The sequence below is a fragment of the Chrysemys picta genome, chromosome 2 (genome assembly GCF_011386835.1).
Source record: "Chrysemys picta bellii isolate R12L10 chromosome 2, ASM1138683v2, whole genome shotgun sequence".
NCBI lineage: Eukaryota > Metazoa > Chordata > Testudines > Emydidae > Chrysemys > Chrysemys picta.
This window is the reverse complement of record NC_088792.1, coordinates 74,036,698-74,060,394: the sequence shown is the minus strand read 5'-3', so window position 1 is coordinate 74,060,394 and position 23,697 is coordinate 74,036,698. Positions and strand designations below refer to the sequence as shown.

At 39.9% G+C, this 23,697-nt stretch overlaps 2 protein-coding genes across 13 annotated transcripts in view; one reads left to right on the top strand and one right to left on the bottom strand.

Moving 5' to 3' along the window:
- The window catches only part of TOP2B (DNA topoisomerase II beta), a 122,319-nt gene extending 117,980 nt beyond the window's left edge, over positions 1-4,339 (top strand). For 4 of the 5 annotated variants that reach the window (XM_005297078.5, XM_024107360.3, XM_065583496.1 and 1 more), the window contains 3 exons: positions 2,290-2,412; positions 3,512-3,609; positions 3,854-4,339. In XM_005297078.5, coding sequence (XP_005297135.2) covers positions 2,290-2,412; positions 3,512-3,609; positions 3,854-4,015 — 383 coding nt within the window. In that variant the 3' untranslated portion in view covers positions 4,016-4,339. The remainder of the gene's footprint in view (positions 1-2,289; positions 2,413-3,511; positions 3,610-3,853) is intronic. The other variant, XM_065583497.1, reaches the window with a different exon arrangement.
- A 43-nt stretch (positions 4,340-4,382) lies between these two features.
- The window catches only part of RARB (retinoic acid receptor beta), a 485,822-nt gene continuing 466,507 nt past the window's right edge, over positions 4,383-23,697 (bottom strand). For all 8 annotated transcript variants that reach the window (XM_065583499.1, XM_065583500.1, XM_042840255.2 and 5 more), the window contains 3 exons: positions 14,096-14,300; positions 12,343-12,501; positions 4,383-5,816 (listed from right to left, as the gene is read on the bottom strand). In XM_065583499.1, coding sequence (XP_065439571.1) covers positions 5,620-5,816; positions 12,343-12,501; positions 14,096-14,300 — 561 coding nt within the window. In that variant the 3' untranslated portion in view covers positions 4,383-5,619. The remainder of the gene's footprint in view (positions 5,817-12,342; positions 12,502-14,095; positions 14,301-23,697) is intronic.

Genomic DNA, 23,697 nt, shown 5'->3' with positions numbered 1-23,697 from the left:
TGCTCCTATTTTCCCTGCCAGCTGAGGACTCCAGCACCCTGTCTTGCTGAGCCAGACACTCCCGTCTGCTCCAACAAAGACCCAGGGTCTGAATTACTTGCCCCAAAGCTGCAGGTTTACCTGAAAATAGCTCACAGAAGTGTGCTTGTCTTTAGCTCTCAGATGCCCAACTCCCAATTGGGTCTAAACCCAAATAAATCCTTTTTACCCCGTATAAAGCTTATGCAGGGTAAACTCATAAATTGTTCGCCCTCTATAACACTGATAGAGAGATATGCACAGTTGTTTGCTCCCCCAGGTATTAATACATACTCTGAGTTAATTAATAAATAAAAAGTGATTTTATTAAATACAGAAAGTACGATTTAAGTGGTTCCAAGTAGTAACAGACAGAACAAAGTAAGTCACCAAGCAAAATAAAATAAAATGCGCCAATCTATGTCTAATCAAACTGAATACAGATAATCTCACCCTCAGAGATGCTTTAGTAAGTTTTTTCTCAGACTGGACACCTTCCAGGCCTGGGCACAATTCTTTCCCCTGGTACAGCTCTTGTTGCAGCTCAGGTGGTAGCTAGGGGATTCTTCATGATGGCTCCTCTCTCCTCCTTTGTTCTGTTCCACTCCTTTATATATCTTTTGCATAAGGCGGGAAACCCTTTGTCCCTCTGGGTTTTCATCCCCCCTCACTGGAAAAGCACCATGTTAAAGATGGATTCCAGTTCCGGTGACATGATCACATGTCACTGCGAGACTTCATTACCCACTTGCCAGCATACACATATACAGGAAGACTCATAGGTAAAACACAGCCATCTGCAGACAATGGTCCTTGTTAATGGGAGTCATCAAGATTCCAAACCACCATTAATGGCCCACACTTTACATAATTACAATAGACCCTCAGAGTTATACTTTATATTTCTAGTTTTAGATACAAGAGCGGTACATTTATACAAATAGAATGATCACACTCAGTAGATTATAAGATTTGTAATGATACCTTACAAGAGACCTTTTGCATGAAGCATATCCCAGTTACATTATATTCTTACCATATTTTTATAAAACCATATAGACTGCACAGCGTCACACTTACCACTCACGTTAACTTAAAATGGTGAAAAATAAGGTTCTCCTTCACATGGTGTTCAAACTAGTTGGTCCTTACCTTTAAGTCAGTGCACAACTCTGCCCCTCCATACCTTTCTGCTCTTGTCTCTCATGTTGTTTCCCTTCCTTTCTCCTGCACCCAGCTCATCTACTCCTTTCTGACACCAGCCTCTGTACGCTGCCTCCCATTTCACCGCCAGTAGTCTCGTAGGCTCTCTTTCCTGCTACCCCTCCTTTTTCATATTCTCCTTCAAACAGAAAAATGTTCTCTGCTGTGCTGTTCACTAGCCCTCACTAAATTACTACATTATATCTTACTGCTGTTATCCCATCCTTCCCCTCAAGTCCTTGGCATGTCTGATAGCAGCTATAAACTTTTCAGGGCAGTGAATGTCATTTTTTGGGACATGCTCCACAAACAGTTGGGCTTTGTGAAATATAGTAACAATTATTAATTTATTATGTAAGTCTAAAACAATAAAACTGAACATTGAAAGAAAAATGTTTGCTCTAATAGAACATTCTTCCATTTTGAGGTTAACATTCTCAGCTGCCATAAATGTGAAGAAGAAATATGCACACTTGAAGTCTTTATACGTGGATGCAGACAATTTTAACTTTTTTTCCGAACTGAAGTGATGCATTGTCTTTAAAAACAAATACCCATTTTTAGACTTTAAAACAAAGCTGTGTGTGAGTTATTTCTGCACAAAACACAAGTGTTTTAACTAAAACATTTCACCAACATTGATGCAGCTAATTCCATAAAGGACAAAAAATTGACCTCCAGCTAATGCAACAGAGAGAAAGCTTCAGCCTGAGTATAAGGGGCATAATTTTCCCAAGTACAGAAAATTCTTCTCACCTACTCATTTGCTACATCAGAGGTAGACAATAGGCAGACCATGGGCCAAATCCGGACTGCCAGATGCTTTTGAACAGACTATGACATCTTTTTTTTTTTACTTATCAGTATTGTTTTTGTATTATTTTCTCTGGAGTCTGGACCTTGACAATACCTTGACCATGAAATCTGGACCTTGACCCAAAAAAAATGATTACCCCTGTGCTACATGATAATTATACTATGATCAGAGTGCCTAGTATCTTCTTAACTATAAGATTTATTAACCTAATATGTGAATTCAGCAACTAGTATCTCTGATTTTGTGAACAGCAAAACCAGCTTCAGACATACCCCCTAAACCTAAAAGATCTCCCAAGCGGAAGAAGATGGAAATTATAAACTCTGATTCAGATTCAGAATTTGGCATTCCAAAGAAGACTGCACCACCCAAAGGTAAGGATTTTGGTGCACTGCATTGTTAGGATTAGTATATTATATTACTATAGATACATATCTGTAGAATTTTACTACATTATATCTTACTAATGTTACCCTATCACCACTAAAGCTCATACTTCCAAGCATGTTGTATTAAGTGAATTGTCTGACTTTCTCAGCTTCTCTGTATAACACAGGGTCAAATTGAGTTTTGTGAATGAAAAAACAGCACTGTTCTGAGTGTCATGAAAATTGTGTTCATTTCCTAATATGCACTAGTCAGCCATGAGATGTTTCTCATTGGTACAACATTACACATTGACTTGGTACCTCCCACCATAGACAACGTTGTAAAACGGTGCTAAGTGAACTGTACTTTAAATTCATTTAATGGCACAAAATCTCTATTTCTTCATTATTACTAATGTTTCTTATAGGAACCTTTATTCTTCAGATACCATTTTCACTGTTGGGTCTCACGTTCCCAGTAAAAGACAGAGCAAAGCTCTTCTAGTGTAGGAGGTTTTGGCCCTTTGAATCAGTTCAGTGGGAAACAAGCTATCATCCCTCACACTATGGCCACAGTAGAATTTTATAGTAGGAGATCTCAACTGTGAGGGAGTGGATCTAAGTAGATACAACACAGAAGACCGAACAGAATAGCCACAGAGACTACATGGAAAGAATGCCTCAGTGATGAGACATCAGACTAATTCCTCTAAATAGATAATGATGACAGTTGGTCATGGATAGCCTGAGGGAGAGTGGAGATCTCATTTAACTACCACCGCCTCAGAGATCCAACAGCTGTAGATCTAGTAGAGCACTGCTTTGTCTTGAACTGAGTGCATGAAATGCAAGAGTGAGATTCCTATGACAAGATGATAGTTTCAAAGAAGCAGAATTAAAGGTACAAAACAGAAAGTGAGACACATTGGAGTGACAGAATGGTAGCTTTTTACTTACATTTTTCATAGGTAGAAGTGAAACTGTAGAATATTTTAGCCTTTGGAATAAATTAAAATGTTTTAGAAATAGATCTGCTAACATTCAGAACACCAAGAAATGTCACTTCTTTAATATCAGTAAAATTATTTTATTTTTTCTCAACCAGGAAAGGGTAGAGGGTCCAAGAAAAGGAAAGCATCTGGTTCTGAAAATGAAGGTGAATACAACCCTGGGAAGAAAACACCCAAGTCAGCCCCAAGCAAGGTCAGTTCAGAGTCTATTGTTGCATAAAAAGCACAAGGTTTGGCTTCTTGATATCTGGCTATTATTTTCTGTATCACATGAAGCATTTTTACACTATTTTAAAATGTCTAAATCTGATCATTATTCTGAACTGGGATTTTAGATGGGTCTAGAATCTAGATGTTATAGAAATGTTTGTTTCCAATGTGAATGTCCGAATTTCGTATTTTTTTGGCATCATGGGTTTTTTCTTTTTCTTTTTAAGAAATCCAAGAAAGCCTCCTTTGACCAGGATTCTGATGTAGACATCTTTCAGACAGACTTTGCTTCTGAACCAGCATCTAAGCCACGGATGGGTCGGGCTAGAAAAGAAGTGAAATATTTTGCAGAGTCTGATGAAGATGATGATTTTACTATGTTTAATTAAGTGCCCAAAGAGCACACAAACATTTTCAAACAAATATCTTGTGTTGTCCTTTTGTCCCTTCTGTCGCAGACTTTTGTACATTTGACTTATTTTATGTGATGATGTAATTGATGGTTTTTATTGTGTGTAGGCATTTTAACATTTTGTTCTTACACCTACAGTTTTATGATCTTTTTTACTCATTGAAATGTCATGTAGTTGTCTGACTGGCTCGTAGAATGTTTTAGGCAGCTGTGCTAAAGCACACATTTTAATTGTCATGGTTGCAAACTGCAGACCTGCTTTTTGAAATGAAGTTTAAACATTAAAAATGGAAAACTGTCAGTCTTGTGTGAAGATTTGGACTACAGGTACTGCTTCTACACAGTTTTAAAATAAATATATTTTATTCTTTGCCAGGAGACTCCATGGAAAAAGGTAAACAGTATATGAACATAGAAAGCATTGTTAAACAATCTCAATGTACAAACAGAGCCAGTGAAAGTACATCACAGACTTGCTAGAATATATATATATATATATATAAAAAAAATCCACTAGTGCTTTAAATGAAACCTAAGAAACTGACACTTTTTTAATCAGTTAACCATTCTACCACTGTTTTCACTCTGATTCATGGTGATTTAACAAGGTCAAGAAGCCAGATTCTCTCCCCCATGTATTTTGGAAGTCCTAGTGGTAGCCCGCTGGCATCAGGTGTGTTGGGAAAGCCCAACTCCTGGCCCCAGTTTCTTAAGGAAATAAACTAGACTCACCAGTTCAAAAGTAGTGAATAAGCCTGTTGGTTATCCCATGAAGTTTCCCTAATGGCTTGTGAACAAGTAAACAAAAACATGGTAACACTGAAAAGTGTTTCTGCCTTGGAGGCTATCACTGAAAAAAATGTAGGTTTTTTAAAAATGTGTAGATATGTCATCAGCCAAGTAATAAACCACTTTTTAAAATTTAAAGTGACATTAACAGTAGAACAAATGACATCTGAATAACTGAGCTGGTAGTTACACTGATACAGAAGTCCCTTCTGCTAGTGCAGATTTTTTGAATACTTTTATGGGGAAGGAGATGGAATAAGAGATGCAAACTGAGGGCATCAAAAAGAGCAATGACACATTTTCACACTAACTAAATCAGAATGTCTTTTTAAATGTTCTTAGCTGGACAGGTACAAGTACTCCATTTTTTATAAACTTGATGTCCTGATCCTTTTAGATATGCAAGACAAAAAAGGAAAGCACCAAACATCCAGTATAGAAAGTAGAGCCATACATTTGTATGTACAAAGTCATCAGAAATGTAACCAGAATTTAAAGTTTGAGATTGGTCTTGTCACCATGCAGTCTTGGTTGTTCAGAAGAGAAAATAGAAGCTTAACTAGTTTCTTGTTGCTGATTGAAATGGCTGATTTAGAGTTTCAAACATTTTCTAGTTTTAAACAGCAAGGAGTAATATACTGATACATATGAAAACGTCTTGGTCCTTTTTGAGTTTTAATATAATATATATATATTAAGTCCAGAAACTAAGCAGCAGTAAAAATGTTTCTCTTGCTTTTTTCATCCCTGTACATAAGGTATTAGGAATGTCTAAAGTAGCTGTAAAATGTCTTATTGCAAAAGTGGAGATTGACTGACACTGCTATTATCCACTGAGCTGGGTGAGATGCTAGGACTGTGCTCTGCTGTATTTCCACTGGAGCTTGGTGTCAGTGGTTCATGTCCCTCAGAGTTCTCCAACATTTCCTGAATAAGAGGTGGCATTGATCCAGGGATTTCCATTTTCAATGTAATGACACGTTCTGCACCTTTAAAAACAACAGAAAAACCCTTTTGGTTAACAGAAGTGTGGCTGTTCATATTAATATTGTTACTTTTAGAAATCCCAGTTCAAGACAAAATATTCCCATTGAGATGGGATACAGTGAAACCTTTCATTTTGATTTTTTAAACTCCTTGCCTGTAATCAATTTATTAAATATTTTGCTTACAAGATTTTGGGGTCAGTGGCTTTTTTATGTCCTTCAGAGTTGCACAAGGTTTTATAAGCAAAATATTTCATAAATTGTAGTAGTGCAAAAAAAGCAGTACTTAACTATACTAAAAACAGTCAAAATTATGTCACTAAAAAGCAATATTAGATCAATTCCTTTTGAACATTTTGTGAAGTTTCAAAATAAAAGATACCAGCAAATACAAGCTACAGTATAGGTAAAGGGACTGACCAGTAACACTTTTATTTTAGTGAAAGAAAACCATTTTCAATGTCTCTTCAGAATCATCCAAATTGGTAAAACTTTACAAAATACCAAATTTAATTAAAGGACTAGAAATGTGTCCTGATTTATAATCAGTTTAGCTCCACTGCAGCAGCAAAGGATGTAAAATATTGTTAGGGCAAAATTTGCCTTAATGCACAGCGCCTGATTGAGCTCTGTTCCATTGTGATTATGCCATTTACTTCTGATTTACAACAATATGAGATCAGAATAAGGCTCCTAATTTTGAAATTTCAGAAAATCTTACTTGTTTAGCCGTAGAGAGCACTCTGATATTTTTGCTGGACTCTCTCTCTCTCTCACCCCCCCCCCCTCCCCAAAGTATTTCCATTACTCTGTTCCTAGGGATGTTCTATAGCTGATTACAAAAATAAATAAGAAAACATCACTCTAAGGTTTTGTTTCTAATCCCTTCAACACTACAGCAACCTCTGCAACAGGATGATAAACAGACACAGGCTTTTTGACATTTTAAATATAAGTATGAGAGACTACGAAATGCAGTGCTAGAAACTGTAAATATGAAAAACACAGGTTAAACACTGACTTCTTTCCAACCTGAAGTCATAATATGCCATGAAATAGAAACTATTTTAACATGTCATCATATCCCTCCTAACAAAAGGATTGTACTCTACTAAGCAATAAAATACCCTGAGAATGTAGTTTAAAGTTCTTGGAAACTTCATAGGTAATAGCACCAGTTTCCTCTGAACTAATTGTATTTTTATATAGAAATGGCATTATAAAAAAGGGCTTATAAACCCTCTATGCTTCAGAGTATGAGCCAGCAATTACTAATGGGATAGGAAGAAACTTGCCTTCTGTTGTATAGGTTGGTCCATAATTATATACTAAGATTTCTTTATACCTTCCTCTAAAGTATCTGGTATTGGCCACTATCAGATAAAAGACAATTAACTAAAGAGGCCTCTGTTTTATCCAGTATGACATTTCCTATGTGGAAAGTTCTCCATGCCTGCAGCTTATAAGAATAATGGATTTAATTTCCCTCACTGCTTGTACAACCCCCAAATAAATCTTAGAACTACCCTGAATTCAAGCAACTTTGATAACAGTACACTGGGTTTAAATAGCTAGCATGGTGGAGATTTTGTAGGCACCTAAGGGAATTTGGCTCCTTTGAAAATCCCTTCCATTTTCAATTACCATAGTAACACATTTCTGTTGCTCATAGGTATATACAGAGGGTGGAATTCATAAGGGGAACTTAGGCTGAGCATTGCAGCACCTAACTTTTAGGAGTCTTGCCATCAAGTCAAATTCACATCCCCAAGTTAGGCATCCAGGTGCCCTCTACAATGGAAGGGGAGAGTTAGGTGCTTATAAAAGCCAGCATACTCCAACTCTCACATGGAGGTTCTCCCTCGGATTGGCATCGCAGCGTCTGCCATGGGTTTACAACGAATATGGAAGCAACGTAATCTCAGCACGACAACTAAGTTCAGAATCTATTCGAGCTGTATCCTCCCTGTACTGTTGTATGATTGCGAAACATGGACACTATGTCACTCAGACTGGACAAAGCTGGAAGCTTTCCACACAAAATGCCACCGTTGTACATTGGGCATCAAGTGGAATGACTTAATTTGTAATGCAGATGTTTACAGTTGCTCCGGACTACAGACTACTGGGGCCATTGTCCACAAACAGCGTATTACACTTTTCAGACATACCACCTGCGAACGCCATTCTCTGGATGGCTTGTAACATCCAGGATAAAATTCCACCAACCGAGGGATGGAGGCAGACCCGCTATTACATGGGTTCATCAAGTCTGTTCCAATGTTAGTCTCTTGGGCTTTTAAGCCCTTGTGGTCATACAGGAACAGACCAAATGGCGATCAATCGCTATGGCCAACTGTTCAGCTAAGAAGCAGCAGCAGCATTCTGAGCAGGGAGCTGCATAAGCTAACTCAGGGGTCGGCAACCTTTCAGAAGTGTTGTGCCGAGTCTTCAGTTATTCACTCTAATTTCAGGTTTCGCGTGCCAGTAATACATTTTAACGTTTTTAGAAGGTCTCTTTCTATAAGTCTATAATATATAACTAAACTATTGTTGTATGTAAAGTAAACAAGGGTTTTAAAATGTTTAAGAAGCTTCATTTAAAATTAAATTAAAATGCAGAGCCCCCTGGACCAGTGGCCAGGACCCAGGCAGTGTGAGTGCCACTGAAAATCAGCTTGCGTGCTGCCTTCGGCACCCGTGCCATAGGTTGCCTACCCCTGAGCTAACTCATAGGAAAAAGCGGAGGGGGGGATGCCCTAAGACCTGCTCCTCAAAGGGAGTTAGGCATCTAACTTGAGAGGGAGGTGCCTCCCTGTGGACCACTCAGGAGTCACGGCTGAGAACCCTTCCCTGGAGTTAGGTGCCTAAGTCAGGTCAGTCCTGTTTTAAAAAACAGGAGGCAGCACTGGCTGAGCTGGCTCTCTCTGTGTCTCCTGTTGAAGACGTTCCACTTTTGTGTATATAATTAAACATTCACTGGGCCACAGAGAGAGGTTAGGACACTCCTTGGTCATGGGAGACCCAAGTTCCTGCTGCACAGGAACAGGCAGACTGGGCATTTGAACACTGGTATCGCTCTAATCACTGAGATACATGTTGGTGGATATTTTATGTAGGACTCAGTCCAACAGACATGTACCGAGTATGCCTACCAGACTGGGCCAGCAGGCAAGATGGGAGGAATACCTACTTTGTGAACCCTACTGGGGCTTAACCAGCAAGCTGCTCAGTCATGTTAGGACTGAGGCAGCTGCGTGCATGCCTAGTGGCAGAAATTTAGGCCCTAAGGGGACTTTACTAGTGGAAAGTGAGGCACCTACAGGCTTAGGGGGGAGCCCAGCAGGTGTTTTGAAAATCTGAATTTTGGATATAGGTGCCTAGATGCAATTTGCCCAGATAAGAAGAGCTATGGTAAAAAAACAGCAAAGTGGAATAAGACAAAATTTCCCAGAAGCACATATGGTAGACTAGGTGACCTTTCCTAAACATTTTTATAGCCTTATATTGCTACAAGTTGACTTTGTAAATTTAGCCGGATGGAGAGACAATTAACTTTCTGAACTTCACCCTCATGAACAAATTATGAGCTTTATTAAACTATGTTTGATACGTAGATCTTTTGCTTTCTACTCCAGTTCTGGAACTTCCCTCTAGAATGATCTTTTAATTTACATCAAGCCATAAGGCTAACTTCTCACTTCAGCGTATAAATCTTACTTCACCATATAAATTGAATTCTAACCTCTTAACCCAGAGCCATGTGGTCTTAAAACTATGACAACTTAGATTTTAATTGAAAGCAACTATACTAAGATGCTGACTTCTTTTCTGGGATCCGACTGGGAAAAGTTTTGAGGCATGCTGTCAAATACAAATGCTGTCAGTTTTAAAAAAAATAAATAGTGTAACAGATTCCATTGGTTTACATATAGAAATCTCATGACAAATCTAGCAGCTGAAGGAAACCTAGCATTGTTTTTGATATTTGCAGGGGAGGAGAGGCTGGAAACTTTCAAGAAAGTAGAATATTGACTATTAAAAACGGGGGACAGGTAATGCAATGGGTCAGTGCACTAATTGTTCAACTGGAGATTTATGGCCTGCCTCTGCTCTCACACTGGTGTAAGTCAGGTGTAACTCAATTGAAGCCAATCCAGTTACACATATGTAAAGATGATGAGACGAGTATCGGGTCCCCAGAATCCTGATATTGGATGCAATCACATACTTAACAGAGGTGGCTGAGTGGATGCCAAAGCAATGCAGTCTCTGTGCTCAGGACTACAGCTATCTCAGTGCAGGATGGCTCAGAGTGTGCAGGAAGAGTAGTGTTGGGGAGACATGCTGGAGGTTGTTCATACTCCTTATCAGAGCTAGCTGCTAGAGATCATTCCCTCTTGGAGCCGAGGTGCACCAAACAGCATAGGAGCCAGCCCTTACTTGTGTACTACATAGAGATCCAGTAAATAGAGAATTTATTGTGTGTCCATGAGATGTACTTATTCTGTCTGGCAGACCCACTAAAATGTAAGGTTTCTCAGACACTGTCAATAAGAAGTTCAGATATGTGAAATACAGAGTAATTTGAATTAGATGGGCTAAGTTTCTAAAGTTCAGGAGTGTTTGGATCCAGGAATCTGGTCCATCAGACCTGTGCTTAGGGGAGTTTTGCATCTGTTAGATTTTTGGTGCTGTCTGAAAAACAGATTTTCTATTTGAAAGCAACTTGTGATGTACTAATTCAATTAGGCTGCATCCAACTAGAAACAAAGGTGACTGTGTTCAGCTCTGAACTTCTGCCCCAAAACTGCTGCACAATATTCCATTGGAGCAAATACCAGCATCAGGAGTGAGGTTCATAAAACATTTGTCTCTGCTACCCAGGTGGTTCCTGCTAGCTTCTGGAGCAAGTGCTGGAGGTGATCTTTTTCTTTAAGCATTGTAGATGGGACCAGTACATTAGATTGCGGTCCAGTTTGACTCCTAAAGAAGTGACAGCCGGATGGAAAAGGAGCAGACAATCCTCAACACAGACTATAAGGGACTGATTGGCTTGTCGATTGTTCAGATGGAAGATTGTGGCCACTGTCTTAGACTCACCTAATGTAGGTCTCCACTGATGAAGGTAAATAGCCAGAGCATTCATGTCCTGGCTGAGTGACCCTTCGATATCATGTAGATCATTTCCCACATCAGTGAGACAGATGTCATCCACATATACATACTTATCAGCCTTGGTTGTTGGTCAGTCATAAGTGTATATGTTGAAAAGGAGAGGAGCTCGAATGAATCCTTGTGGGAGTCTATTACAGGGACGCCTAAGCTGGCTAGCTTTGTCTCCAGCTTGAAAGATGAACCTCCAATTTGTTATCATTTCCATGATAAGCTGCACCATGGCTAACGGGAAATAGCCTGCAACAACTTGGCAGTCAGTCCCCATTGACACACATGCCAGCTGACAGATCCACCAGAACGGCGCCAACTTCCTTGCATTCTTGAAGGCATCTTTGATAGGTGTTAGGCGAATTACTTGATCTTGCTATCTGTACCATTAGTGCCTTAGCCACACATTAACATTTAATTTGTGTGCATGTGTTGGCTTATAGAGATCCCTCAAAACTTCGATGAGATGTAATTTTACCATTAAAACTGTATGGAGAGCAATGCCGGATGAAAACAACCTGCTGTACACAAGGCTGACAATGGTCCTAATAGGCATAAATAAGCATTGCACACTTTTTATAAGAAGATCTGCCTACTCCAGAAGAAAAACCTACACCTGCTGACTTGTGACGACTGACTTTGTGACATCCTTTTTCAGCAGCTGTTCATACATTCATGTCCAGTGCTGCCGGCCTAGTGCCAATTTCAGATGAACAGTGGCATATCCGGGTCAACAGCTACATCCTCACAGTGTGGCAGCAGCTCTGGACAAGACATGCTGATGAATTTCAGAAGCTCTAACTTACATCCACCTGTTTGCAACCTTGGACACAGAGCTTGGACTAGAGCATCACAGAGTGGTCACCACAATGCAGAATTTTGGCTTATCTTCAGAGTTCGACTACAGGGCAGCAATACAGGTGGTCAAACGTGGTGGAGAGAGTGCACAATTAGAAGACTGGAGGGTGGACTGCAACACCTGGTTACCCTCGATGCAGCAGTTAGATGGTTGAACAGCACGTATCAACCACAAGTTGCATACAAAAGAAGATTAACAACTGAATTAACAGTTCGGAGGTTGATTCTGATATTAAAATAACTGGTAGACAGTTCCTGGTGATGCATAATTTCATTCCTAACCCATCTTTACCCAAAAATCTCATTTTCAGTATAAATTGCATGGTAATATTAAAGCATGGTGCATATCTACAGGGGGTTGCTGTACAAACATAGATAAAAAGAATTAAACAAAGATTTCCCAACAAAGAAAAATAAAAGGGGGGGTTTTAAATGCATAAATTCAATTCTACATGCCAGCTGTCTCCTGACACTGTGATGGCGATGACGCCAGGGCACACCATACCTTTTGCACTGATACTGCGAAGATCTGTGATTTTCATTAAGATCTTTGGAAACATGTGAGGCTTGTTGGGTCGTCTCTTTCTGATATAAATTTTCAGTGCTTCCAGCAATGGCTCCTGTAGCTTATCCACTTTTGCTGGTTCTTCAAGGTCCTGGCGGTCTGGAGAGAATAAAAATTCTGCCATTGGTATAAATCTAACATTGTTCACAACCTTCAAATAACAAGAGGTTCCTCCATGATCTTGACAAACTCTGTATATCTCCCTATTTTTAGTTCATTCCTCTTTCACGCTCACCCTTCTGTGTCTCTTCTTTCAGTCATCATCCTTCTGCCTGAAGAGAACAAGCTGCGAGTCTCCTCATATCTTACCCATGCTGTTTCTCAGTTATTTGGAGGGATTACAATATGAGCACCGCAAAACCCTTACTACCCTGCTTCCTGTCTCTCCCTCCACAGGGGATGAGCGTGCTGCTAAATGTAACATTTCAAAATTAATTTTGTATGTGTTTATTTTTATAATGAGACTTAATGTGACTCAACTAAGTTAAAAGGCCACATTTGGTTATTTGATCACGAGATCCAAGAGCAAGTCAATTACCTTTGCATATCAGCAGATGGCAGCACTAGTCTGAACTACAACAAATGTCACTCCAAATTTGTTAGTCTCTAAGGTGCCACAAGTACTCCTCCTTCTTTTTGCTGATACTTACTAACATGGCTACCACTCTGAAACCTGAATCCAAATATTAAAGATTCTGATTTGCCACTCACACTAATGATGTCTCACATTAAGAAAACCAGTTATTCTGATGGGTAATGCTTAGAAAAATATTTAAATAAAAGTTAAGCTCAAGTTATATTAAAGATACACGACTAGTTTAACAATCACACTTCGTCTCAAAAATTTTTGCTAGCTATTGCTGTGGGTAGCACCTAAGAGTATTATAGCTGAAAGACATTAGAGAAAAAAACTGCTATGTGCATTTTACAGCACTTAAGTGTATACTTTGAATTTAACTCAGTTTCTCCTGCTTGTGTCAGAGTTTTGCACAGTAAAAGGTGAAAGAAAAGCATTATTTAAAAAGAGTAGTAAAATTTGGCAGAGACACTCAGGTGCAGCTGAAACTACTTTTTGAAATTGACTAGATTTTAACTTGAGAGTGTCTGTTTACATATGTCATAGTCAAAACCAAGAAATCAAGTCAGCACCACTAGTGTACTTGTTTGTGTAAAATGTTGTTCATAATTACAATTTTGTAAAGGAGGATTGAGCCCAGGATCTCTCTGTCTATATGTGTGTGTGCATATGTGTATATACACACGTGTATGTGTACACATATTTACAGACAGCAGTTGGATAAAAAAATTAATTATCCCTCTTGTACAAAAGAAATGGTTAGCTTATTTTGTGTGCACATAATACCATACATAGTTTACAATAAAAAAAAAACACAATGGGATAAATCCTGCAGACCTCTCTCAGGCAAAACTCCCAGTGATCTAGCTGACTGATTTCAAAGGCAATTTTACTTGTATAAGGACTACAAAGTTTGGCCAAGTGAAAAGCCCTGAATGTAAATTGCATACAGAAATTAATATATTACATAGATATATAAAATAAATATCTATTATATTTATCTAAATATCTATTTACATATATAATTATTATATATATTAGCAATGTAAATTATTAAGAAAGGAAAGTTCCTAATGGATTTGGTTTTAAAGTATCCAAGTTCACGCTGTACAATACCTCCACAAATTAAGCAGATGGCACTAAGTAGGCCTGTTTCTGTGTCATCCATTTCCAAAGGCAGGAGTTGGTTGGCAAATGTGAACACAAGGTCAGTTAGCGGACCAAATCCAGCATTGTGCATCTGAGTTCGGTTTAGGGTAAGGCCATCTGAAAATGTCATAGTGTCTTGCTCTGGTGTGTATCTTGTGCAAATTCTAAGGATCTGTGGGAGGAGGGAAAAAGAATGACATCTTTTGTGACATAGCAAACTCATGAGGCCACAGTACACATACCCGAAAACATTTATTACATAAAGTTAAGATTTGTGCTATTATTGCCAAAATTCATTATTACAAAGTGCATGGAGACAAAATGAAAATGCCCAGTTTTCACTCTGCTAAATGTTTAAAAAGTTGGCAATTTTCTGGCAAACTTCTCCCATGAATTCCCATTTAGCCAAAATGATCACAAGTCTTCTGTTCCCAGAGTTTGTGTAAGTCATGCACATTATCCTGATAGATACACAATAAACCTTTAGTACCCACTATCAGCCTAAATGTACAGTGCTGTTTCCTTGTAACTCTGGCTCCTAACATATAGTCCTTGGTCCTATCAGTAACAGCACACCAGCTTTGTGTTTGGGCTTATACACATTTTAATGATTCTTTTGGATCTGTTCTATATAACTGCTCCAATTCCAAGTAAAGTCTCAAAAATTTTATCAATAAGGAGACAAAAACTTTCCTTAGCCTGTCCCCTCTGTGTGTGCACCAAAGAAGTAACAGAACTGAGTGGAACTGCAGGGACCAGAGGGAGACTTGATAGCGAACGGGACTGTGCTACCATCTGTACACAATCAGCTCTGTAGGAGTCAGCAGATCTAGTAGGAAGAGGGCCTAACTGGGAGTGGTAGGACACGTAAAGAAGCAAAGGCAAATTCACAGTTGTGATTTTTCAAATGAACAGATCATCACAGAACAATACACTTTCCATTAGTACCCAATACATTCTGAAGTGTTCTTCCACTCTCACGCCGGTCCCTACCGCCTCTCCTAGATTGCTGCACTTCCTGGGAGATGGTTAGGGCTGGTAGCTAGTAAGTGAGCAGGCAGCACAGAGGGGATAGTTCTGTGGAAGCATAAAAGCATTTTTCACCTATAACAAATACTGCATTTCACTACTGTTTCCTGACAGCATGCAGCTGGCTGTGAGGCTCACATTTGAGAAAATCTGTTTTGGGCAGTCACTTCAGTGAAAAATCATATGCTGATACAGTGACTGTATTTTGATTACTTGCCCCATCAATAATGTGATTTTCATCTTTTGTTCATCTAAATATCTCTGTTCCCATAAAGCTTTGCTACAGACGCAAATGTTGAGCTTGCTCGTGCCTCCATTTCAAGTCAGTGGGATTTTTGCCTCTGACTTTAATGGGGGAAAGATTTGAGCCTATTGCTATTTCATTTTTCTCTTGGTGTGTAAGGAGACAACCCCCCCAGAGACGAAAGTAATCTCAGTTTTTCCCCCCTCACATCCCTTGCCCTCAAAGACCTTCTGTCCTGGTGACCCTTCCTGGTTTTGAAGGCACACCAGCGCCCACTCCCTCGAGCTGGTAGAAGGATCTCTAGAGAGCAACACAAAAAGTTCTCCATCCCCCAGTGGCTGAGTTTAACACCTCTGCAAGTGCTCCTTTCCTTTGCCAGCCTGGGAACTCACTTCTGAGCTTGTGACAGACTGTCTGCAGAGCTGGCCCAACTTTTTCTTCTTCTGTTATAATATTTTCGGCATGTTTGAAGTTACAACCTGCTCACTGCCAATCAGAACCCAGACTTCCTCAAGATTCTGAAGCTCCTTTACTTTGTCCTGTTCAGCAATCAGAACACTGGGAACCCTGTTGGCCTTTTCCTTTTCCTGCCGTTGATAGCATCTTGTATTGTTTTATGAGTTGAGGCAGCATAGATTTCAGTAGGTTTACTCACATGTGTAAGTCATGACTGACCCTCAGCAAAGTAGAACATTCCATTGTAGGATGGGGAAGACTCGACATAGGGGGGAAAATGCACAGATAAAACATTTAGAATGCTCTGCATTCGATTAGTAAGTGCTGCCGGGGTAGCTCTATGGTACCAGAGTGATGCATTCAGTATGTAGGTGCCAGGCATTTCTTAAGAGATGGAAAGAACTCTTATGCTAATCAAGACAAAACCATTATATGTAAAGATTTCCTGGATGGCATGGATTAATTTATACAGTTATTGAGTTAATAAAGAAATGGGTACAAGGATCTAAGTAAAACTGATGCAGCCCATCACATACATTCTGGTTACACACGGTGAAAAACAGGTTATAAAATTTCAGGTTTTACTTTTAAAGAACACACAAAAATATAATTGATTAGCTGGCTCAGCTTACATTCATATTCTTTGCCTTCACAATGCTACTTTATCAGGGCTTGACTGCATCTATTTCCTGTACAGCCAGCTTACTTTGTTTAAGAGACTCAACAAAAAAAGATTTACACAAATACAACCTAACACAGAGCGAGTTTTAATTATTTCTATAGCTACCGAAGCTCTTACTCAGAAGCCCTCAAATACTTGGCTGCTGACCAATCTGCGGTTGGTTCTTTCATCTTTGCCTGGCAACAATGTTTCAAATGAGTGGGGAGGAGAATCAGAGGGAATGGCATTTAAGAGACCTACAGGGAAGCTTTTCGCTCTCTTTTTAAACCTCCTGTAAAAGCCCTAATATGGTATATCTCTGTATAAGCCGACCCCCACCCCCACCCCATTTTCTGTCTTAGTCCATAGTCTGGGCATACATCAAAGTATTAAGAATTTGGGCTGAGAGGATGTGTGGGTCAGAATTAAATATATTTTTCTTTGAATTAGAATATGCTCTCAAAATTCCTTTTAAATCAATGTTCAAAAAAGGCATAAAGGCAAATACGACTGGTAGCAACATGAACAATTCTGATTAATTCATGGCACTTCTAACACTTTGCTGCCCACAAATTCCCTCCAGGGTAAATGTTCTTGTTTAAGACAGTGTTGGTAGGTCAGATGTTCTGAATCTTTACAGAAGAATGGATACTAGCCCAATGTATATTTCAGGATTATTAGCAGATGTTAACAAACTACACACTTATATTGCCAATAAGTAAAGGTGGGCAAAGCATCTTTTCCACTTTCATTCCCCATGAACTTATAATACACTTCTACCTCAATATAACACTGTCCTTGGGAGCCAAAAAATCTTACCACGTTATATTGAACTTGCTTTGATCCGCCGGAGTGTGCAGCCCCGCCCCCCGGAGCACGGCTTTACCGCGTTATATCTGAATTCATGTTATATCGGGGTAGAGGTGTACCATGTGTTGCACTTTAGGGACCCCACAGTTTCCTGCAGCTTTTTTGTCAATGATTTGTTTTCTTAAATCGTTTTTTAAAAATTTATAATAAAAGAAGAGATAAAATGAACTGCTGAAGGAGCAAGAATTTCTATACACCTTAACCCAATGGACTGTAGAGAAAACAAACACATCTATCGCTTAGCAGAGCATGCTGTTTGTTGTGAAGAGTGTAATTTGCTTTGCTCCTTCTATCATGGAACTCAGAGCTGGAGAAACCCTATCAAAGTTATCTAGTGTACTCCTCTGCTGGTGCTATTTGGGAACACTGAGCTTCCTTCTATAAAACATCTAGGGGTATAACTCCTTCGCTATGAGAACCATAGTGACAACAGTTGTATCCCAATATGACAGTAGCCAATGCCGGTCAGATTTTCAACTTTCTGACCGGCAATTCTCAGATTTCAGTTCTTTTTAATTTGAAGTTGCAAGATAATTTGCAAAGTTAAGCCATAGCCCAAGTGTAGAGCCCTTTATTCTAGTACCATTCACCCCACCACCACCATTCTGCCTCAATAATGCATACGGGTGGGACTCAGAGTGGGGTTGAATGACATGGTGCTAAAAATACTTGAACATTGTCTACATTACAGCTTCCATCATAGGTGCCAGGGAGCTGCATCAGTTGAGCATTATGAATCCAATTTTTGCCAGCATGGCACGGCTATGGAGATGCCTTTGTCAGCGGTGCTGTTGACCATGTGACAGAGAAGGGGCATTAAAACACTGGCACAGCAGAAGCTTGGATGTCTCTCTTCTGCATTGCACCTGAACTTGACTGGAGCAATCAGTTCGCAGATTTCTTTCAAGTGCCTCCTTCCATACCACCTTATGGTTAAACCATGGAACAGGTCAGTTAAAACATTTTGAACTGTGTAGCACTTGTTCCCGTCATGCAGAACAGAAAAACATAATGGCCTTACATAATCATTATTAAGCCCTTTCTTAAGCAGACTCCTTGTCAAGTAAATATCAAGCTAAGATTCATTGAAGAACACACGGGGAATGTCAGTACATTGAATAGAGACAGATACAGTGATATTTTTGTTTTAAACTGAATCACTGTCTAGAAAGATCCACCCCTAACATCTTTAATATTGTTTCGATTCCGTAGTGAAGCCAAGTGTTTTAATTGTCACACTGCAGTTAAATGCCACTTGCAGCCATAAATAAAGTTCTTATGCATGATTAAAGCGTCCTTTGTTTTAAGAAGAACAAATAGCAAAAAAAACATGTTACACAAAAGGAAAAGGAACACATCCAGGAAGCTAAATTTACAAAGCTCTCACTACTGTAAAGCAGTGTCTTTTAAACAGATTTATAAAGGCAGTCTTGACTTTACTTCAAAAATATTTTCACTTTTTTTAACTGGTTTGATAGTTCGACTTCCCAGAAACAGAAGCCACAGCAGGTGCTCTCACTAAAATCCAGCAGTGGCATGTCCACATAATTGTCAGTTTGCACCTATTATTTTGCACACAAAAATGCCGCCTTTGTGTCACTGCATGGGTTTTTACAACACCCAAAATAAGAATGATAATTTTAGGGATTAGAGTTGAGAAATTCTTACTTCTTGTACCAAAGGAATGAAGACAGACTGAACTTTCCTTCTCACCTACAGACAACAATAGATAGAACTATGAAGTGACAGTAATCTCTCCATTATTAAGGCTGTGACCAATTTTTCAACAAACCTTTTCTCTACTGACTTTGCCAATATTAAACCAATTTGTGTGGAATTACTTACGTTTGCTCCCTTGCCACAGGAGAATTTTTCTGTTCATTGATAGACAAACAGAGAAGAAATCCAGATATGGCGACTTGTAAAATAAGAAGCAATCACTTCCGCAAAGTCTTCTGAATTATTTTTATTTTTAGTAGCATTTTAATCTTTACAAGTTTTGGCTTCAGATTTGGCTTAAATTATGACATTCTCAATGAGGACAGATGCCTCTAACTGTTCTCCAGAGGTTGGTATTATTCACTACAATTTTTCTGAGTTGAAAAGAATTCCACAACCCACACTGGATGGAGTTTATGAAGTTCATAGCCATAGTCAAACTGGATTTTAAGAGTTCACAGTGGTAGTTAGTTACCATACAAAGCCCACAAGGCCTCTGACAATTTATAAACTCTACAAGAATCCTGGGCATGACTCATGTTAGCAGGGCTGAACTAAGGCAAACTGAGACCCTAGGCAGGTAAAAAAAAATGTGAGTTCCTGACCTCCACAGCTCCATTCCTAATGACACCACCTACATGTGCTGCTTGGGTACGAGTCTGCTCAGGAAAGGAACCACAGCAGCCCCACAGGGGCTGGTGATGAGGCTCCCACAGGGGCCTAACTGCTTGGTTGGTGGCTGTGGTAAGGCAACCTAAAGAGCGGCAGCAGGAGAGGGAGGAAGAAAATCAGAGTCTAGCGGTGGTCCCTTTCTTCCTGGTCCATCCAACATGGAGGCAGCAGTGGCAGCAAGGTGATGGACTAGGAAACCCCTTTTCCCTGGTGTACCCAAAGAATAACAGGAGGTCCCAGCCTGCCTCAAAACAAGAATCAGTGTAGGGTTAGGGAAGAGGAAGCCCCCAGCCCAGAGGAAGAGGATTAGCAACAGCAGGACAGTGCAGATTGTGAGCCCATTGCTTCTAATCTCCTCCTGCCTAGTGACCCAAGCAGAGAAGTGGCAGCATCCCCTACTCGCCAGGACAGGGTGGTGGATGAATTTCCATTGTGGAGAGAGGTGGCCCCACATGACAAGACAGTCCAGGCTAATCCTGCACTCCTGAAAGTTCCACAGAACTGAAGGGAATTTTTCCAGGGCCAAGCATCCTTCTGGCCCTGCAGTTAAAAAGCTCTGCAGGCTTCCCAGATCTGGTGTGTTCCAGTATCCATGGCTCTTGAGGCCTGCAGGGTATATATATCCTGTAGAGCCAGAGAGCAGCCGGACAAACACTCCTGCACAGTTCACAAACTCTCTACAAGCAGAGGGGCATATAGACTTTAGTAAATGGCAGAAACTTCAAGGAAACTTCCATATGCCCAGGCAGCCCATCCTTGTCTGTTCAGAGGTGGAGCTGCCTGGGAAGGACTCCTTGGCTCATTACTACTGTGTGTATCCACACACATAATTATTTGCACTTACATGAGAATATAGAGGGCAATACTGTTCTGCTTTCCCATAAAATAAATTTTTCAGAGGCTAGTGACAGGAGAAGTTGAACAACTTCACCTCAGATTGGGGAATCCAATGCCACAAATCAGGCTCTTCCTCCCTCCCTCCCCTGGGAGGGCACACCACCATTGGTGCAGGAAAAAACACATCATATCCTGCTGAACTGAATGTAGAAGGATGACTGGTGTGTTTAGGGCAGCCTGCTCCAGATAGGGGAGTCAGTCAGTCTAGCTGTACAGAGAGGAGCAAAAAATAGCCCATTCACCAGGCTGGGAAAACATCACGCAGAAAGTGGTGAGGATATGTTTTTGATATGTTTCGTCTGTGGAAGCAGTGGGGAATCCAAGAAGTGATACAGGGAAGACAGAAAGATGTGGCAGGGAGTAAGAGACTGAATGAGACGCACACTGTCCGCACATAAATAATAACAGATTCTACACTCCTTAATAGGGAGGTGAGACTAGAGACCCATGAGAGAGAAAGAGGGAAGTCATCAGGAGCACAAGTGAACAGGGAAAAAAGACATGGGCCCAGGGCAGACAGCAGATGGAACCCCAACTGGGAGAGGGGGATGGAGAAAGAGGAGAATCCATCAAAAGCAACTGGGAAAGAGCACCTGGGAAGGTAAGAGAAGAGCCAGGAAATATACAAATCAGAGAAGCCCCAGGAAGAGACCAAGTGGATGGTCTATATTGTCAAAAGCAGCAGAAAAGTGGAGGAATACAATTGTGGAGGAGTGGCTTCTAGACATGGCAAAGAGGAGGAGAGTACATTCACAACACCTGAAATTCTGTTTCTTATCGGATCTGAGTTTGTGTTGAGCACCCTACAAAACCTTTATTGTTTTAGCTGACCAGATTAGCGCAAATATTTCAAAGCTATATGTCCCCCCATTAGAATGTAGGTATATTCCAGCTGTGAAAACATGCTCTCATCCCATGTCCACATTAGACAAGTAACAATAAACACCGTTTGCTGAGTTCCCAAGGCAGGAACAAAAATGGTGTCATGAGAGGCATTGACACATCAGGCATTCACTCCAGCTGCCTTCAGCATGCACCATTCCCTTAGATCACCACCAAGATTCATTTCCCCCTGTTCACAAAACAAGGAAAGAAATAGTTGTGAATGTGTATGTGGTATGTATGTGTGGGAGCAATACATATGTGGTGCATATTCAGTGTGTGTGCGCATTATGATCTCGGCAATATGCACATATAGGCACTGTGTGGTGTGTACATGTAAGTGCAATGTTCATGTCGTATGTGTGGTATGTGTGAAGCATGCATAGGTATGTGCAGCATTTGTGTATAGCGTGTGCATTCTGTGTACTAATGTAAAATCAAATAAAGGGTTTGAAATACATCCTTATAATTAGGGGAAATGGATTACTGCAGGGAAAAAACATACATTATTAATACATTGCTAAAATTACTGACATTTAACTTAAATAAAAATATGGCATTGCATTCCTATTCAGGTAGCGCAGGTTTAGTTCATGTGCTGGGCATTTCACAGACAGAAGATGTGCCACATGATTCTGTGGTTGTTATGGTAATTGTCTTTTTCTTCTTTTTAAGCAGCACATAAAATAGTCACATAAAATCTGCATAAATGTCAAAGGAAAAAGTTATGTCTCTCCACTATATAGAAGCCTGAGCTTATTTTTTGACAAATTTCAGGGTTTTTTCCCTTTATTGGTAATTTAAGTTTTTTGCTGTAACTCGCGTTGAGTTTTGACTCTTTCCTTTTTTGAGAGGAGCAGAGGAAAGATGGGCAGATAATGAGGAGGGTCGTGCTTTGATAAACTTTTGAAGTGTGGCTTGAAAGTTGCCATATTTCCTGTGATATGATGCATCACTTTCTCAAGAATCAGTCTTTGCTATGTACTTGCAGAGTTAAACATCAATCATTTTGCTATTACTAAGATAAAGACCACTTATGTTTTTGTAAAATCTACCAAATACATTTTCACTCAGTCTCTTTGACCGTAAGCTAGGGGTATTTGAAAATTTAAGATAAAGCACCAGCTATGAAGTCTACATCTCACATTTTTTAAAATGTTAATAACCTACAGCTAAGGAATATGTGCAACTAGTATAGCCATTAGAGAGGCACACAAAATAGAGATAGAGCATATCCTCGAAGCTAAGCTAGCATTCAGTGCTGAGAGAGAGTTAACATTTGGATCTGAACCAATCAGAATTACAGCTGAGGAGCATTCCTATGGAACGACAGGCCCCAAATAGAAAGGAGGCATCTTAAGAGCTAAGATTCAGGGGTGAAGAATTAAGATACGTATACTCTTCCCATACCGTTCTGGCAGCAATATATTAACCATTTGTCACTTCAACTTCACAATTATAAATCAATTCTCTACCCATAACTCAGGCAGAATACGCTTGAGACATGTCATCCTTTATAAATTACTGTATGCCTTCTGGTGTAAGAAGAACTTAGCTGGGTCTTATCATAACAGTGCTAACAACGACAGGCATGCAATTGGGAATAAATGGTTCTGCCTTGTGGAGAGACCACACACAATAATGATGAGACAGTCCAGTATGAATGAAAGCCTATAAGCAAGGGGCCAATGAGAGGTGAAGCTTGGAAACTGTAGGGAAACCTCAACTTGCTCTTTTTTATAGGCCAGAGAATCTCCTCTCTCTCCGTTTCTCCCATAGATCAATGTCACCTATTAGAGATCCTTCAAAACGGCTTTTGACAAAACAAGAAGAAAAGGTCAGAGCAGTTAATATTCCCCTCAATATGATTTCATTTGAAGTTGTGCATTTCTAGAGATTCCATGATTAATTACTTTAACTGAAAATTTTCTAGGATAAACTCCTGGCTGAGGCCAAACAAAATACACCTCTACCTCGATAGACCGCTGTCCTTGGGAGCCAAAAAATCTTACCGCAGTATAGGTGAAACCGTGCTATATCGAACTTGCTTTGATCCGCTAGAGTGCGCAGCCCCGCCCCCTCCGGAGCACTGCTTTACCGCGTTATATCTGAATTTGTGTTATATTGGGTCGCGTTATA